Source organism: Aedes albopictus, chromosome 2, assembly GCF_035046485.1.
Source record: "Aedes albopictus strain Foshan chromosome 2, AalbF5, whole genome shotgun sequence".
Classification (NCBI taxonomy): Eukaryota; Metazoa; Arthropoda; class Insecta; order Diptera; family Culicidae; genus Aedes; species Aedes albopictus.
In genome coordinates, this window is record NC_085137.1 from 113,392,208 (window position 1) to 113,412,085 (window position 19,878).

General features: G+C 40.1%; 1 protein-coding gene across 1 annotated transcript in view; it reads right to left on the minus strand.

Moving 5' to 3' along the window:
* LOC109419875 (protein vestigial) overlaps positions 1 to 19,878 on the minus strand; it is a 141,208-nt gene that overhangs the window by 22,085 nt on the left and 99,245 nt on the right. The window contains exons 5-7 of the mRNA XM_029852997.2: positions 4,729 to 4,820; positions 4,479 to 4,657; positions 4,327 to 4,400 (exon numbers count right to left, since the gene is read on the minus strand). Of these exons, the coding sequence (XP_029708857.1) occupies positions 4,327 to 4,400; positions 4,479 to 4,657; positions 4,729 to 4,820 (345 nt within the window). The remainder of the gene's footprint in view (positions 1 to 4,326; positions 4,401 to 4,478; positions 4,658 to 4,728; positions 4,821 to 19,878) is intronic.

The following is a 19,878-nucleotide window of genomic DNA, read 5'->3' on the forward strand; positions in this document are numbered from 1 at the left end:
GCTCAGCACAAAAGTATTATGCATTTCCATGATAGAACCAAAAAATGTGTAACACTTACACATTCACAAAATCAGCTCCTGCGTTCGCAAAATCGTGAAATTCGCAAAAGTTTTTGTGCGGCAATCTAGCTAGGTTAACTAGTGACTTTGACAAACAAAGAAAAATCGACATTTCGCATCTACAGGGGATGGCCAAACTGTTTGGGATAGGCAACTTTTTTTTCTCTCACAAAAATGTTCAACATGCTGTAATTTTTCATAGAGCGCATCGAAAATTCTAAAATTTTTACTGTTTGTTTACCTATTATATGTGCATGATTGGTACAAATTTGAGCTCGATTGGTTAATCTTTCGCGAAGTTAGAATCGTTCTTGTAAAACACTAATTTTTTGACTACTAATTTTTGAACTGTCATATCTCGGAAACCAGTGAACTGAATTAGTAGTACGCATTTTAGGTGCTGAGCGGTTTTAGCGTGCACGCCGCTACAAGACAGCACAACCAACTAGAATGAAGTTGGTATGTGAGCTGGAGGTCTCGTGTTATTCGTGCTCTGTCGTATGCGCTCTCTCTCTGTGCTTGGCATTTTTTTACTTAATCATTTATTTGAAGGCTCATGCGCCATTAGACATAACGGAGCCAAGTTCATTTGAAATTCTTATTTTTACAATTTCGTGTTGTTTTCTTATACATTATGTTAGTTTTAGGGAACCGTAAAACTCGCGGTTTGGTCGAGGTTAGGGGTAACAAAAATTGTTTTGGAAGGGATGGGATTATGGGTAATTTCGTTGATATTCAGCAGCGTAGAGTTTAGGCGTTCGCTGCTGGTCAAAGGAAGAGTGGACAAACGACCTGTAACGATACAAACAAACGGGTTTCGAGGGGGGAACAAGGTGGACAACCAAAGCGATGACAAGGGATCAAACAACTACATCAATTTTCCTTAAATACTCGTAAACGAGCTTCATGTATTCTAGGTCCAGCTTACCCAAAAAATCTCTAATGTCTTCCTTTTCTGGTTTCCCTTGGGCCCTTAGGGATGCATATAAATCGGATCTGGCAATACCGTATTCGGGACATTCCCACACAACATGGTTAATATCCTGATAGCCTGCACCACAGCTACAACGATTGCTATCTGTGAACCCTATTCGATAGAAATGCGAGCCAAGAGAGTAGTGGTTGGATATAAGCCGACACATTACCTTGATAAAATCTCGACCTATGTCCAAACCCTTAAACCACGGTTTCTTCGACACCTGCGGGAGAATGGAATGTAACCACCTGCCCAAATCTCCACCATCCCATTTTTGTTGCCAACTGATCAAGGCTTGTTGACGAGCAATAGAGAAAAATTCTTCAAAGGCGATTTGTCGGTCATAAATATCGCCTTCCATAGCGCCCACCTTGGCAAGCGAGTCCGCCTTCTCATTGCCCGGAATCGAGCAATGCGAAAGGACCCAAACCAAGGTGATATTATATGATTGATTCGATAAAGCACTCAGAATTGATCGTATTTCATTTAGGAAATACGGGGAGTGCTTCACCGGCCTCATTGAACGAATAGCCTCTATAGAGCTGAGGCCATCCGTAAAAATGAAGTATTGAGCAGAGGGAAGAGAGGCAATTCGCTCTAATGCATAGTGTATAGCCGCCAATTCTGCGACATATACTGAGCAAGGACTTTGAAGTTTATGGGCGGCGCAATGAAACTCATTAAATACACCAAATCCAGTGGAGTCATTTGTTTTTGACCCGTCCGTGAAAAACCTTTTGTCGCAACTGACCTGGCCAAATTTGCTTGCAAAAATTTTTGGAATGTGCTCTGATCGGAGCTGATCTGGGATTCCACAGATTTCGTGCTTCATGGACAGATCAAAAACTATAGTGGAATTGGAGAAGTCGTGGAAGCAGCTATGATTGGGAATATTCAAAGAAGGGTTAATTTTTCGCGAAGTTAGAATCGTTCTTGTAAAACACTAATTTTTTTACTACTAATTTTTGAACTGTCATATCTCGGAAACCAGTGAACTGAATTAGTAGTACGCATTTTAGGTGCTGAGCGGTTTTAGCGTGCACGCCGCTACAAGACAGCACAACCAACTAGAATGAAGTGGGTATGTGAGCTGGAGGTCTCGTGTCATTCGTGCTCTGTCGTATGCGCTCTCTCTCTGTGCTTGGCATTGTGCTTGACTCTACGCAAGATTGGTGAAATTTTGAATCAAACGATCAAACACTGGTAAGCCCTTGACAAGCCTGGAAACTTTGCCAAAACACAAACTTTCTAATTTAATGTGTGTTTCTTCTGTTTGTTGAAAGAACCTAACGAAAGCACAGTCCCTCTCTCTGAGTCGTGAAGTGTAGAGCTAGTGATGCGATTTGACTCTCGACTAAACAGCTTACACAAATTGTCCATTAGTAGTGTTGTTAGAAGTGCGAACCGAATTCGGCAAAAACATAACTGGTGTTCAAAAAGTCGATTCCAACGTTTATCGGACGGATTATGCTTCCTCAAAGCCTTCCAGAATGAAAGCGATTAACACTTCTAATTCCCTGAAGAAGATGTAATACACATCGACACGTCGGATGAATGAGATTATCTTATGCTTGATTGCAATTGCGACTGCCATGTCGTCCCAGGACGAAAACGACATTCCTGGGAAGCTAACTACACTGATTAAAGCAGCGATGGACGGTGTGCAAAACTGCGTAAGGGTTTTGGGTGAACTATCCAGTTCATTCGAATCCCGCCGGGGACTGCAACAAGGTGATGGACTCTCATACGTACTATTCAACAACGCTCTGGAAGGTGTGATGAGAAGAGCAGGGCTTAACAGCCAGGAAACCATTTTCACAAAATCCGGTCAATTTGTGTGCTTTGCGGACGACATGGACATTATTGCCAGACCATTTGGAACGGTGGAAGAGTTGTACACCCGCCTGAAATGCGAAGCAGCAAAGGTCGGAGTTGGTGAATGCCTCAAAAACAAAGTAGAGTAATGCGGGGCAAAAGCTCGCACCTAACAGACTTCACAAAATAACTATTAAACAAAAAGAAAATGTTACCGTTTTTCTTCGTTAAACGGGTCCTTATCATGTTGCCTTCAAAAATTACTACTAGATATTTTCGCATTCCTTTTGTAGTTTTAGTAATACAATTTTCAATACAAGTACTCCAATGCGAACTTTTGCTCCAAAGATTCTGTAATTATATTGATGTACTAGATTCAGAAATCTAGTGCGAACTTTTACTCCACAACTACTGCAAACTTTTGCCGAGGTTTTTGCAATGTCCCTTTCTACAAGAAGCACTAGTAGTTTATAGTTTATTCGAGTGCCCCTCGCGAACTACTATGGAATAACGATTCTCCGACATCAAGGGGTTATGAGATTCTTCTTCTTCCTGTTACCACAAATTATTATTCCAAAAGGTCCAAAAATTTTAACAAAACACCTAGAAACACATTTTTTTGCATAACTCTACCAAACCATAACGAAATCGCTCCAATTTTTATTGACGAGTAACTGACCTGATTATGTGTCGAACCCATACAAATTTGTTAGGATTCTTAATTCGTGCTCAGAAAAAGACCTCCGGCGAACTTTTGCCCCGTGAGAACTTTTGCCCCGCATTACTCTACATGCTGGTAGGCGGAACCGAACACGACCGGCTCCGCCTGGGTAGTAATGTTACGATAGACGGGGATACTTTCGAGGTGGTGGAGGAATTTGTCTACCTCGGATCCTAACTGACGGCTGACAACAACGTGAGCCGTGAAATTCGGAAGCACATCATCAGTGGAAATCGGGCCTGCACGAGGACCATGCTCGAGGAGGACCTGCAAGCACTCGGAGTTTTCGAGCGACGCATGTTACGGACGATCTTCGGCGGTGTGCAGGAGAACGGTGTGTGGCGGAGAAGAATGAACGACGAGCTCGCTGCACTTTACGGCGAACCCAGCATCCAGAAGGTGGCCAAAGCCGGAAGGATACGGTGGGCAGGGCATGTTACAAGAATGCTGGACAACAACCCTGCAAAGCTGGCGTTTGCTACTGATCCGGTTGGCACAAGAAGGCGTGGAGCGCAGAGAGCGATGGGCGGACCAGGTGGAGCGTGACCTGGCGAGCATTGGGCGCGACCGAGGATGGTGAGCGGCAGCCACAAACCGAGTATAGTGGCGTATTGTTGATCATGTTTTGTCTCAAATGTGATGTTGAACAAATAAATGTATGTATGTATGTATGTCGTCCCAGGTATCCAGATACCTCAGTCGAAAGCTGCCTCCAAATGGGCATTCATGGTGAAAACGAGTTATCGACACTTACCTGCCATCGTGGGATAACTAGAATACGCTGCTGCACTTTCCAGAGCATGTGCTGCCTGCTGCTCGTGATGTAACCTGTTGAAGAAATTGTTTCAAATTTAAGCAATGGGACACTTCATAGGTATCAAGCCTTCCGGCATCCCCGGCCATTACCTCGACGTGTGCCCGTACTGCTGCGGTAACCTCAGTAAGCTGCCGTACTGCGCCATGTTGTGGTGGTAGGCGTGCGCATGGGCTGCATGGGCGTGGGCCGCGTGGGCGTACGAACCGTAGTGGGCCGCATGCCACGGGTCCGTCGAGTAGCCTCCGTCGGTCGAGTAGAGATCGGAAACCTGTAGCGGGTGGGGAAAATGGGAAAATGTGAGTTGTTGTTTTCCACTTTGTGTGATTGATCTGAACATACCTGATGGTGTGTAGGCGCGGGTGTAGGATGCACGTAGTTGCTATTCCAGAAGGAGGGAGGGAAGTTTCTACTCGACATGGAACTGTAACCTTCTGGAACATTGAAAAAGAAAGAAAAGGAGAAATGTTGATGTTTGCTTGGTTTGTGGTGTGACAACTTATCAACTTTTCTGAGCAGCAGCAACGGCAACAACATCAGTGTGTGACATTTTCAAGAAATCTTATACCCAAACTCGTGTAATCTTTTCCACTGACGAAAATTCGACATAAGTCACGAAATGAAGACAGTAAAATGTTAAAAACCAGCAATCCAATCGCGATCTGTGGAATCGGTTTTCCTTCGAAACAGACAGTTTCTTGTAAGGTTCAGCAAAACGCAGAAGGTAATAACAATAACATTTAATCGATTTCGGTGAAGCTGAAAGTGTTCTGCGCAACCGACGACGGGTACAATCGGGAGCGACTTCAGGTCTGCTGAATAGGTACCATGTGGCCGGCTCCCAACCCGCAGCCCAATAAAACCCACCGAAACGATCGGTGCTGCTGGGTTTCGGTGGAAAAAATGGCCTCCACCATACAGCTAAAGGCTGCGTACAAGCCGAAGACGAAAGTAAAACAAAATTCCGATGAAAACAGAGAATCACAGAAGTTGAGCAAAATTGTAGGAACTGTGGCGGGAAAATCCATGGAGGGTGGTTGTTTATTTGTGGGAAAGAAGAGGTATGGTTTGGAATGGGAGGAGGAAACATGCCCGCCCGATCATCGCGGTGGTTGTTTTGGTTGTGTTCTGGTCCCCCCGCGATAGGTACGAACTAAATTCACGGGAAGCGATTCCACAGTTTGGCAAGAAAAAGGTAAAGTTCACCATCGAGAGGGCTCGGTATAGATCAAAGGCGGGAGTTATGCTGCAATTTGGGTGAAATCATGGCGGCTGATGTCGTGAAAAAGAGGACGGTGACCATTTGGTGTGTGAAAGCGATAGAGCAGAAAGATTGGGTTTGTTCAGTTGTGTTCAATCAAATGGCCGTTTGGATCATAAATCAGATGCAAACGTTTGTTTTAATGGATATATTATTAAAAACTCTGGTCATACCTATCGGTTTTGAAACTCACATCAGAACTATAAGCATTGGCGTATCTAGGATTTTTTTTTCTAGGGGGTGCCAAAGGGGTGCCAGTTTCAGTGGCTTCTAGGTTATTTGTAAAAGGAAATACCGATCCACCCTCAATTTGTTAGTATAATGATATACTGCGTGGCGAAAAAAAAAGAACGGAAATTCAAACGCGCTATATTTTAAAGAACACTTTCTTTTTTTTGGAAAACCCAAACCGTTGTAATGATGTGAGGTTTGGAAACTTGATAACTTGATTGCGTATAATACGTGGAATTTGTCTTTTGAAAATTGTTTTGCAATTTATTTCAAATATGACTTCTGTTGCAAATCTCTCAGTAATTCCTTTAGATTTGGCAAACTTCTTCGGTAATATCTTTGGATCCCCTTAGGCAATTTCTTTAAGAAATTATTTGGTAATATGTTTAGAAAATGATACTGCACACCTTTCACGCATTTTTTGAAAATTTTATCGGCAATTCCATTACAAGTTTATTTGGCTTTGATTTTATTGGCAAATCCTCTGAAATGTTTTCTCGGGAGTTCCTTCGCAAATTATTTTTAGTAGTCTTTCAAGAATTGTTTTGTTAATGTCAGCAATTCTATTTATATTTTCTTTTTAAAATTCTTTCAATAAAGCCTTTGGTAATTCATTCGACAAAGACTCTGGGAAATTCCTCACAATTTTTTTTGGAAATGTCTTCGGAAAATCATTCTACCTTTTTTGTGATTTTCGTCGATTTTTTTGGACTTTCATTATCTATGCTATTCGATATTCCTTCGCCAATTCCTTCGAAAACTTCTTCGCAAATTCTTTTATAAATCGCTTCTATAATTTTAATGAAAATTCTTTAGAAATTTTTTTTTTGGTATTTGCAGTAATTATTTAAGGAATTCCTGCAGCAGATAGCTTTGGAATACCTTCGGCAATTCCGATATTACTTGCATTGAATTTGTTTTTGGGAATTTTATCAGCAATTTCCTTGGGAATTTTGGAAACTTCGATTATTACTTTGGGAACTTCTTTGGTAATTCCTTTGGAAATTGATTCGGCAAATTTCTTAAAGATTTTCATCGAGAATTTATTTAAAAAAAATCTTCGGTGGTTCTTTTAAAATTCTGTCACGGTGATACTACGACAATTACTTTTGGAATTCTTTCAAAATTTTATTCGGGAATTTCAGAAAATTCTTTGAGAATTTATTCGAATTTTTGTTTGTTGATTGGATTTAGCCAATTTAAAAAAAATAGCTTGAATATTTTCTTCAGGAATTCCACTGGTATCTTTGTAACTTTTTGATAAAATTTTTTCATCAATTTCTTCGGGAATTTGTCGGAAAAATTTCTGTGAATTTCATAGGAATTTCTTCAAGCAAGCCCAGTTTAATATTTCTGAATTTCCAATTCAGCAATTTTCGGAAGCAATAGATATAAAAAGAAATAAGTCATAAACAAAAGCAAGAGTAATCACAATAAAATTGCCTGAGAAACTTGAAAAACCAACTGAAAAAAATGCTAAAATAATTTGAGAAGAATAGCCATTGAAATTATAACCCCAAATCCAATCCAAAAAAAATAAATTCCAATGAAACAACCGCAGAAATTAAAACAAAAACATGCTGAAGGAACTCGCAAAGAAATGGCCATACTGCGGTCTAACGAACACGGAATCGTGGGATCGAATCCCACCCATCTCTCAATTTGTCAATTAGCAATACTCTGTGACTTCTAATTAATTACAAGTTTTACCCGTACATCCCTATGGGATTTTACTAGAGATTTTTCTAGTGATACCTCCTAGGACTTCTCTGGAAATTTCAACTATTCTCGAAATTCGTTTAGGGAATTATATTGGAATTTCTTCAGCTGGAATTCATTGAAGAAGGCGAAGAGGAGTTCCAGGAGTAATATCATGATTAACTTCTAGAGTAATCCATCATTAAAAACTCTAGAGGATCTCCTGGATCAGTCTTAAGAAAAATCCCTGGAAGAATCAAGGGCCTTTCTGAAAGTATCCCAGAATCTGAAAGTAATGCCAGAAGAAATTCCTTGAGGGATTCCTGCATGTATCACAATAAGAATTTCTGGAGAAGACCTAGGAGGCATTGCTGAAACATTAGAGGCAGCAGGAATCGTTTATGGAATCCCAGGAGGAGTTCCTGCGTTAAAGTCAAGAGGGGTTCCAGGAGGAATCCAATGATAAATATTTAGAGAAATCCCAGGAAAAACATCCTTTAGGATTCCCAGGAGAAAACTCTGAAGGCAAGGTTCCTATGAAGAGTGCCTTGAATAATCCCAGCAAGTTTTTGGAGGAATCCCAGAAGAAATTCTTAGGAGAATTAATAAAGGAATTCCGGGAGGTATTTCAGTAAGTATTTCTGGACGAGTCTTAGGAGGAATTGCTGGATAAACCACAGCAGAAATAGCTTGAGAAATCCAGCTGAAATTCCTGGAGGAGGTTCATGAGAAGCTTATGAGAGAATTCTTGGATAAAATATCTTGGATAAAAATTCCTGAAGGAATCACCGGAGAACTTCTGAAGAAATCACAGGAAAAATCTCAGAAGGTATTATTGGAAGGATTCTGGGATGTATCATTGTAGAAATCCCAGCATAAATCCTAGGAGGAATTGCGGAAGGAATCTATACAGGAAATGCCTGGGATAATCCAGAGAAAAAATCCTTGGAATACCTGGAGAAGCCCCTGAAAAAACCGGTAAAGGTATTTTGGAAAAATTTATAACGAAGGCCCTGATGGAATCGTAGGAGGAATTTCTAGAATACAGCTGGAATTCATGGAGGAACGTCAATAGAAGCTCTTGGAGAAATCCTCTGTGGAATTTCTGGAAGAAACTCTGGAGGAAGTACTGGATAAATCCTTGAAGAAATCTCTGGAAGAATCACTGAAGGGATTTTTAGAAAAATCCCATGGAGATTTTACGGAAGAATTTCTGGAACTTCCCTAGTAGAATTGCTGCAAGAATCGCAGCAGGAGTTGCTTGAGGAATCCTACACTCAGAAATAAAAGTATACACGGAATTACTATTATTTATGCATTTTGTATCCGCATCTCTCTCACTCTCTTTCTGTTTTCATGCTATCTGGTGCTTCGTCTGGGTTAACGAAACACTTCTCTTCAACCCAGGCTAAACGGCGGATAGCATGAAAACAGAAAGAGAGTGAGAGAGATGCGGATACAAAATGCATAAATAATAGTAATTCCGTGTATACTTCCTGTATACGTGTATAATTCCTTGAGAAATTTCTGGAAGAATCTCTGAATAAAATCTCTGAAGAAATTCCTGAAAGAATCGCCGGAGAAACTTCTGAAAGGATCCGAGGAAGATTGTCTTGAATAATCCCGCCAGGAATTCCCTATAGAAATTTTTAAAAGCATCCCTAGAAGAATTCCGAGAAGTATCAAAGTAAATCCTAGGAGAAATTGCTGGACCAATCTCTGCAGAAATTTCTAGTATGTACAACCCAATCAGTACTGCCTGAAGAATCCTAAGGGCAGCTTATTGAAAAAGAAATCGGTAGGAATCCAAAAGGAAGCCTAGAGAAATCACTGTATGAATACATAGAGGTATTTCTGGAGAAATTCATAAAGAAGTCTGTTGATTGTTCTTACCAATGTCCTAAACGCCAAAACAAGTATACAAGTAATTCTGGGTGTGTTTAAGATTTATTGAAATGTGCCATACATAAATATTAGAATTATTAAATTTTAGGTGTCTGTCAAGAAAAAAATCTAGGGGGTGCCAAATTTGTTCTAGGGGGTGCCAGGCAACCCTAGAATCCCCCTCTAGCTACGCCAATGACTATAAGGGCTGGAAAAAGCGCCCAACATAGCTGGGATCCACAAAAGTTCTTACCTACTGATTTCACGGGTGCGTCGCGTCGATGACATTGCACCACACTACCTGATATGAGTTGAGTGCTTAGCTTATGGACACTATACCTATTGTCTTTTTGATCGATCAGTTGGATTGAGGAAGTGCGTCCTAAGCATCTGTGTACCATAAGGACAGCACCTAATACTGCATCAAGCGATTGAGTATGGAAGTGTCGCGACAGCTATACTATTCCGAAGAATCATTATCTGTTCTGTGGCTTAGTTGTTAGCTTAGTTGTGGCTTAGGTCTAGAGAATAAGGAGTCGTGCATTCGAATCCTACCAGAACGCGATTTTTTTTGACAAATTCATTTCTCAATTTGTCAATCAGAAACATGCTGTGCCTTCTAATTACAAGTTTTACCGAATGGCATTCAACATCTCTATGGGAACTTGTCAAAAGCTCATTTACGCAGTTGTTAATCGAAATCATGTTATCTACAGTATTTGTTTTTGTTTCGAACATTAACTGCTTCACCAAAACAAATAAAAATACAAAAGACGACTCAACGTAATTGCCAATGTTAGTTCTTACTATTGCTGTTATATTTATATCCGCCTCATGTAGCCATCTAAATGCAAACAAGAGCGCTCTTGAAGCAGCGATGACAAGACGACAGCCCGAGCGAAAGTGAATGAGCCGTATCGAAAAATGCAGAAAATGGCTGTCATTTCAGCACCTACCGCGCGCCGTCCGGTCCAAAGAGGCTTAACAAACATCACAACAGTGCATTTCGGCCGAGAGGAAAACTCACACGCGTCATTCGATCACAGCTAAGCTATGCATGCGTTTCAGCATGCACTCAACTGGGTTGTGTGCTTGTGCGGTGAACTGTTTGTCGCTAGAGTTTTCTGGTTGGAATGTGTTGTTCTGAGTGCGCCCCGAAAAATCCCAAAACCGTTACATTTATTCAGTGAATTTATTCGCTAAATTTAATGTCACTCTCGGAAGGATCAATTACGAAAGTCGAAAATCTGCGTGAGAAAAAAAAGTAGTCAACCAGACTCATCATGGTGGTCATCTCGTCCGGATGTTGTTTGAATTGGAAGCTGCGAAACCGCAAAACGATAATGTTTCTGTTATTTGAAATATTTGCACCGCTGAGATGCATGAAATAGTCAAAATATCTGGGTCCGATTTTTTCGACTACTTGTTCTGTTCAGCTTTATCGACCTCTCGCGGGATAGGTATGAGAGGCACGATAGGATTGAGCGGATTTTGATGCCAGTTAATTTCATGAATGGACTAGCGTTGTTTAAATTGTCCGTGTAAACTATTTCAGGCATTTACTACACAAATATAGCGTCTTTAAGTATAGCCGTCTTTATACATAGGTATAGCCTCAACTCACCTACTCGAAGTCAATCAACGAGAGCGGCCATGATAGCCTGCCGGATGATCATCGAATGGTAGAGAGGTTCGCAAAAGAATGTCGCTGGGATCCTATAGATATCTACAGACACCGGCGGCGGCGGTAGTTAACTTCGTCGTGGTCGAAAGGAGATGTCATCATAACCATTATCACGACGTATATTATGGCTTGTTAGGTGTTTTGAGGTAATTTCACGACGTTGTTGTGGTCACGCCAGGAAATAAGATAGTGGCTTGAGTTAGGAGTAATTTTAACAGTAGAGTGATTATAGGGCTGTGACATTGTTATTGTTTTGTTCAGTGATACCATATGCTTCTAGTTCTCTGTCTGTGGATAATAGATAGACCATCTATGTGGAGTAAGGTGAAGCAAAGTTAAAACAATATCTGAAGCAGATGAAACAAACGAATGCCGTGTAATAGACTTACTATCCATGAACATTTTTTTTGCTAATTCAAGACCAATAATTGAAAAGGCCGCAGCAACATTTTATAAACAAACATGTTTCTGTCGATTTAGGCCCTCCGTGCTCCACCCACACACCTCACCAGCTGTATCAGAAAGCGCAAACATCAAGCTTTCTGTTAATGGTGGTGGGATGCGTGGATGGATTTCAGAAGGCCCTAAATCGACAGAAACGTGTTTGTTTACGCATTCTTTATGCGGCCTTTTCAATTGTTGGTCTTGAATTAAGATTACGGTATAGTAGTTTACGCAACAAGGTGCAGAATGAAGATTTTTACAGTACGAGTCGTACAACGAGGCTTGCCGAGTTGGATAAGTACGACGAGTGCTGTAAAAATCGAGTTCTGCACCGAGATGCGTACAATGTTTTTTGCAACTTCATAAATTACCACTTGAAGATAGTTTTAAACAAAACTGTTTTACCAGACTGCACACTGATGTTCATAGCCATGATTAAGGAAGTCTGATCATAGCAGATTATACTGTGCAGTTGTCACAATTTTTCAAACGTGCATCCAGAAAGCATCAATAAGTTGATCAAAACTGAAAAAAGTGCTGTAATGGTTCATTACGCAACGCAAATCAGTGCTGTAATGAACCATTACAGCACTGCTAATTTGGTGTGGGAAAGTAGGCCTTTTCGTGAGGTAAAATGGCCTATTACGATGAGAAGTTGCAAAAAATTTATTTTCCTCTGTCAGTTATAGACACATTCTACGGTAACGTTACAACGTTTCGACTAATTCTCAGTCAGATTTTCCGCTATAGCTCACAAAAACGATTGTGAACCTCAAAATATTTTTTTCATATTTGGATTCCTTGTAAAACTTCCGATATATTTGACCAATTGAACATTTTGTTTTCATTGGAAAATCATTTTTGACCCAAATCATACACTATATCAGCGAGCTGTTCCCCACGTGATGCAATAGGAATAAAATGCGATTAGCAGCGTGCCGTTACAGGGCGTTTTTTCTATTATCGCCCGGGTTTGGACCGAAGGGTCTCCGATTTTCATGATTTTTTTTCCACAGGTAGGGCACATGGATATATGAACAAAAAAAAAATCAAAATTGAAAAAAATCATTTTTCCGGAAAACTCACGTGGAAATTGTTTGTTTTCCCCTGATACTACTTACTTTGAAAAATCATAACTCAAGAACGAATCATCGTAGAGACAAAGTTTTTTTTTTAGAAAACAAAAGCAAATTTTCTCAGAAATCAATAAAAAATATAACCCGGAAAAAGTTTTCCACGAAATTTTCCACAATTGAGAAAATTCGTAAAGAAAAGGCCGGAAAAACTATGCCCGAACTCGTGGAGAATTTTCAAAAGAAAAAAAAATCGGAAGGTTATTTTATATACTTAAATCGTTGAAATCTCTGGAATGACTTTTTTTTTTTAGTTTTTGAGTTATGGTCAATTTTGTTGAAAAATGTCCAAATGTACCATATAAGCCTTTTTTTTTAAATCATAACTCAAGAACGAAGCATCGTAGAAGCAAAGTTTTTAAATTAAAATGAAAGCAAATTTTCTCAGAAATAAAAAAAAATAATATTAGGCGGAAAACAATTTCCACGAAGTTTTCCACTATTGAGAAATTTCATTAGGAAAAGCCGGAAAAACTATGCCCAAACTCGCGAAAAATTTTCTATAAAATATTTCATAAACATTGACCGCTGAAAATTTTGGAATGCACTTTTTCCGTTCCTGAGTTATGGCCAATTTTGTGAAAATGACCATATAATATAGACTTACATACACGGTAATTTGTCACAAAATTGGCCATAACTCAGGAATGAAAAAAAAGTGCATTTCAAAAATTTCAGCGATCAAAGCTTATGAAATTACCTTCTCATAAATATTTTTTTGAAAATTTACTGCGAGTTCGTGCATAGTTTTTCAGGCTTTTCTTTATGAATTTTATCAACGGTGGAAAATTTTGCGCAAAACTTTTTCCACCTAATATTTGTTTTGGATTTCTGAGAAACTTTGTTTTCATTTTTATTAAAAAACTTTGTTTCTACGATGCTTCGTTCTTGAGTTATGATTTTCAAAAAAAGGCTTATATGGCACATTTAGACATTTTTCAACAAAACTGGCCATTACTCAAAAACGAAAAAAGTGCATTCCAAAAATTGCAGCAAATTAAGCATACAAAATAACCTCCTAGCCGGGGCCCGTAGCGTAGTGGCTACACGTTCACTTTATAAGTGGATGGTCATGGGTTCGATCCCAGCCCCGGTACATGCCATTTTTCGTCAGTTGCTCTTCCCCCCGAGAGCAGCTGACACCTGACCCTCTTCTGAGCATATGCTCTAACGGACCCGGAAACATGGATATCGGCTAACGGCAACTCGTAATGGACCCCCAATCGGACTGGAAATGGAACAAAATCCACACAGCAACATCGTGCTCATCATTCTACCATGGATAGGGTAGAAAAAGTGACAGCAGCGCAAAAGGCTACCAGCTCGAATTAGAATTAGTGGAATTAGAATAGAATACATTTAGGCGCTGTACAAAGTGTAAGTACAGCCGCCAATTGGAATCGCTCACGCAGTGCCCTAGTGGACAAAAGAGCTGTAAATTAGGTTAAGTGATTGAAGAATAAAAAAAATAACCTCCTCAAAAAAATTTTTCGAAAATTTTCCACGAGTTCGGGCATAGTTTTTCCGGCTTTTCTTTGTGTTTTTTTTTCAACTGTGGAGAATTCAGTGGAAAACTTTTCAGTTCATATTTTTTTTGGATTTCTGAGAAAATTTGCTTTTATTTTCATTAAAAAAAACTTTGTCTCTACGATGCTTCGTTTTTGAGTTATGATTTATCAAATATCTATCGACGGGCTTGGTGGTCTAGTGGCTACCGCTTCTGATTCGTATGCAGAAGGTCATGGGTTCAATCCCTGGCCCGTCCCTTTCATCCTACTTTATATCTTTCTCACTCTCTTCTCTACATAAAAAAAAACTCATGTATATTCATATGTTCATAGCCATCGCTAGAACCAGAAACGAATTGAAAAAAAAGTCGTTTCCCTCCCTTCCAACTTCCACTCACAGCACAGTGTATATAACATAACGCCTACAAGTTATGCAACCAAAGCGTGCTGTGCCGCTTGACCATATTCACCTTATTCACCACACAATCTATCACCTTACGAACACTATAAATAACCCCCTATCCATGGATCGCATCACCGACCCAACGGTGACTCCCAGATCTCCCATCCTTTCCGTCTAACAAATACCCCAGTCCGTGCTGGTTGTGGGGATGCAGAGGTGATCTCGGTCTTTAGTAGCAACAACCAGCACACTCTAACATTCCTTTCCCTTCCCAACTGACTATAAGGACGTGGCCGGCGCCGTTATTGATCCAAAATGTATGAGCTGCTAAAATTGCACTTTGAGAATAAGTGGAGTGTCCCAGCCCTTATTCATTTGGATCTCAGTGCAATTGGTACCAGCTCAGATCAATCACGGAGGAGCAACCATTGACATGTATAGTCAGATTTGATCGTTGATTTGATCGTTGATCGTATGATTTATCAAAGTAAGTATCAGGGGTGTCGGAGCCCTGTACCAGAGATTACCTTCGATAGTGGACATTCCTTAAGCTCCAACACGTAGAGATGATGGTGAATGCCAAATGAACTGAATAGCGCATTGGTGGGATTTCTTTGGAATCAATTGTAGATTGGGTTACTTTTCCGGGTATCCAACATCCAAATATCCAGTAATTCCGATTTATTGGTTTTACGCACAAAACATATATATTGCTTCATATTAACACATAACATTGATTTATTTTACACTATTTACATTTACTTTAGTTATACAAATCTTGACATTAAAACTTATACGCCAGTCCATCTGGACGTTGCCGTGGCTTCCGAAGCACTAAACGTAACTCGTATCCCGTATAGTATTGCAGCTTCAGCTATTTTTTAACTTCGGCTTACTTCGGAGAGAATGCTCTTGCCTTACGATGGAGATTATGGGGTGGTATGGGCAAGGATAATTTTCACCTAAATTCTTGGATGTCTTACTCCCAAACAGGGAAAAAAATACGGAAAATAGGCGACCCTCATTTTTTCATTTTTTTTTTTGTTCATATATTTATGCGCCCTGCCTTGTGGAAAAAGTTTCATGGAAATCGGAGACCCTTCGGCTCAAACCCGTACGGTAATAAAAAAAAATCCCCTCCTTTGGGAATTTTCACAAAAAAACATTTTCTTTGGAAATTTCTTTGATATTTTCTTTAGCCATTCTTCCGTAAATTCCTGTGAAAATTACTAGGAAATTTATTTAGATTTTTTCTTTGGCGAAATCCAACGGTGATGCCTTTGCAAACATTTTTGTGAATTCATCCTGTGATTCATATGAGAATTCTTGAGACAATTGTCTTTCGTGATATTTTTAGCATTCCCTTAGAAGTCCTTTCCAAAGTCTCTTTGGCAATATCTTCAGAAAATCATTGTAAACTTCTACAATTATATTACTCAGAGAGTTTCTCTGGACATTTTGCCGGCAATTTATCTGAAAATCTAGAAATTCCTTCCGTATTATTTGATTATTCTATTGAGAATTCCTGTAGCAAATTTCATGGAAATTTTCTTCGGTATTTTTTTTTTTAGAAATTCCTTCATTGTTTAATTTTCTTAAAACAATTTCTTCAGCAATTTCCTAAATTGACGAAGCGATTACGAAATTCTAATGGAATTTTTTCCATTTACTTCGGGTATATTCTTTGAAAATTCTTTCGGAAATTTTTTTATCAACGTCTGCAGTGAGCCATTTGAAAAATTCTTCTGCAACTCTTTGAAATCCTTTTTTGGGATTTTCTTGGAGAACTAATTTGGCCATTCTCTTCGGAATTTCTGCTGCAGTTAAAAGAAAAATCAGCAATTTCATTTAAATTTTGTCATCTTCTTTGGTAACTACGGCAGTTTTTTTGAAAACTGATTTAACAATTTATCTGGAAATTCATTCAACATTTTTTTGAAGTCCTTCTGTTATTCCATTGCAAATTCCTTCAGCAATTTCGATCAAGAAGTTATCAACTTCCATAGAAATTGTCTAAAAAATTCCCAAAAGAATGACAGAAGAAACTTTTAGAGAGATTTCCGAGGAACATACCGAAGGAGCTGTAGAAGAAGTTCCTAAAAGAACTGCCTGATGAATTTTTAAACTTATGTCCCAAGGAATTTCAAATGGAGTTGCCAAAAATGATTCCTTAGACATTCTTGAACAAATTAAGCATTACCAAACACCACCGTAGGGTCTGGAACCATTTGGGCAGGAGCACCTGTTTTGGGCACGTGCTGCTATAACTTGGCCAATTTCAAACCGATTGACTTGAATTTTTGAACATTGCTAGATACTGTGCGTATCTGATCGTGTCTCAAAAATCAAGTCAATCGGTCCAAAATTGACTGAGTCATAGACACAAGTGCACAAAATAGGCGCTTCTGCCCAAATGGTCCCAGACCCTATGTAACATAATCCATGACGATAGAACACCGTTATTGGAGTTCACTGTTCCTATGGCAACTCGTACATTGAGCATTTTATAGAAAATCATGGTATTTTTGCACAAATAAAGGGTGTAATATGCAGCACATGATGCGAAACACACGTTTGGATTTGTAACATATGGTTAACTTCCTTTAGCATAGAGTGTATAACAATACATCGTACGGATGCAAAAATAGCGAATTTGACAAAGAAAGCTTGCTGTCGATAACTGTAAAAGTGCTCATAAAACAACACATGCAGAAGTTGACACTGTTCCAGCGGGAATGCAACGCCAAGAAGATGAAACCAATATTGGATCACTCTGCAGTAAACCAATCCCAGCTTTGAATGATTCCCCATTTGTACAAGTTTGACTAGCTACAAGTATCGTGCTGAGTGTTAACAAACGACGGCTGTCTAACCGTGTCACCTTTCAAGAAGTCATCATAACATGGAAACATCTTCACTGGTGTCATACTGGTGTCGCCCTGATTTTGACGGAGATCAACACACAAGCTCATCAGGTGTCACCGACTCCGACGGAGGGGAGCTCACCTATTAGACATCATATGCGCTTAGTAAGCAATTACCATCATCGGCTTGCCGCAAAACGCTGGCTGACGTGGGGTGTCACTGTAAATTATGCTTATGCTAATTAATATTTTAATTATCATTCTCCCATTCAGATTCAGCAGAGATGAGCCGGCTCCTTTGGCATCGCCGCCGACCGACGCTGCCGTAAGTCTGTCCGGCAAATGCAATTTTGCGCCGTATGAATTGCACTTTCGCTTTAATTAAATGCGATTATAATGACGCTAATGATGTATATATTTCACAACGCTGATGTGCACCCAGCTGAAAATAGTGGGGCGTTTAATTGAAGATGAAGGCGGATCTTGTAAACGCGCACATAACACTAATGACGGCTTCTACCCTTCCGTGTTGCGGTGATTCATGGCAGGCGTCCAGACTTTAAGTTGCTCCTCCAGCCCAGAGCAATGCATCTTCAATGAAATTTGTTTGATCAGTGTGAAATCCCTCATCCACACGGATTCTATACTCAGGAGCTGGCGTGCCCATAGACGGGACGGTGAGCGACAATGTGGGAAGTCATCATAAATTACCAACCACACGTCGTCCCTCCGGCTCGACTAGCTACCACAAGCCGTTTCTGGTTCCATAATAGCGATCCTCCAGCTGTACCACAACTCAACGCTCCGCTGCGAAGCGATTTAATGTCAGACGGGAACGACAGCGACGAAGCGGCGACATCCCAAAAGATGTTACTTCTCCACACGGATCCAAAACAAGTCGTACATGAGAAAAGGGACCGTGTTCAGAAGCAGTCGGAAGACAGCATGATTCCCGTCACACATAAACGGGTTAATGAAAATGCGTACAAAAATAATAAATTATAGCACGTTTTAACCGAAAATGACAATGACATGCCGTCTAGCATGAATAGAGGAACATTAGTGAACGTGAGTATGAGACCAGTGGAATTATGTGTTTCACGATCGGTTCACAGACGTATTTGCTAGTGCTATTCGACAGTTCACTATCTGAAAGTATTGGCACGATACTTATTAGCTATACGGGGCTCATATGGGCACAGCTGTAAAGGCCTGGTATTCAGCATAACTATGCTGAGGGTTCGATTCCCGGTCTACCCAAGAGCTTTGCGTAAGGGAAAAGGGAAATTTTCTTGACTTCCGTGTGTATAGAGGGGCATCCACACGATACACGTATACATATAACATGGTCATTGCAGGAGGAAGCTCTTAGTTAATAACTGTGAAAGAGCTCATAGAACACTGAGCTGTAGCTGTGAAAAAGTCATAAATGCATTACGTCAAAACCACACTAAAATATTCTCAAGTCAATGAACCACATAACTTTCACAATTTTATGAACCATTTGACCCAATTAGTGGTTCCTCCGAAAAAGTGATCCCATAACTTGAAGAAACAAAGAAAGTGAAAATCCACTCAAAAATTTGTCTCTCAAGTATTTCGTCTGGTCAAGTACACCCTGGGGTCGGAGCACGAGCGCATCGGTTTTGCCCCAAAAATCATAAATCGAGCCAAAGTTCATAAATCTTGGGCGGTGGATTTGCCGTAACACTTGGGCCAAACAAATTTAAATTCATTTCATTGCTATCTTATTGTTATTTCTGTTTTAAAATATGCGTCAAAAATGCGCACACGCGAGTTCGGACCGTAGCTCGGACCGACAGCGACGGGACCCATGGGGATGATGCGGACCTCTCGCGAGACGAAGCGAAATATCTCCCGTCATCGAGCTGTGAAACCGAAAAATAAACACTTTTATTACCGTGAGTAATTCGAATAGTTGGAGTGCTACTCCTGTCTGCTATACCAACAACACGCCGTGCAGCCTTGAACAAGAAATTTCAATCAAAGAATCATCAGATCCACGCAAACAACACCGGCCATTCAAGGCACATGTGTTTGTTTTACAAAACATAAAAATACTTTACAAGCAGATGCTATTTCGCTATAAATTAAAATTAAATTGTTCGTTGAACATGGCGCGCCGAAAATTTTCTATTTCAATGCAAAGAATTCACCTCGGTGAGGCAACCGATGCCAGATCCGAGCCGATGCTGATGAGTCGAGAGGAAGATGAAGAATACGCCAACAACCCCAACATCGACTGTTACCCGTCCAACCAACCGGAAAGGACTCATCTGTTTCGTTGAATACCACAGGGTTTACCGATTTCAATCTGGCTTTTGAATGTGGAGCATCTCCGTAGCAGATCGCGATAAATGC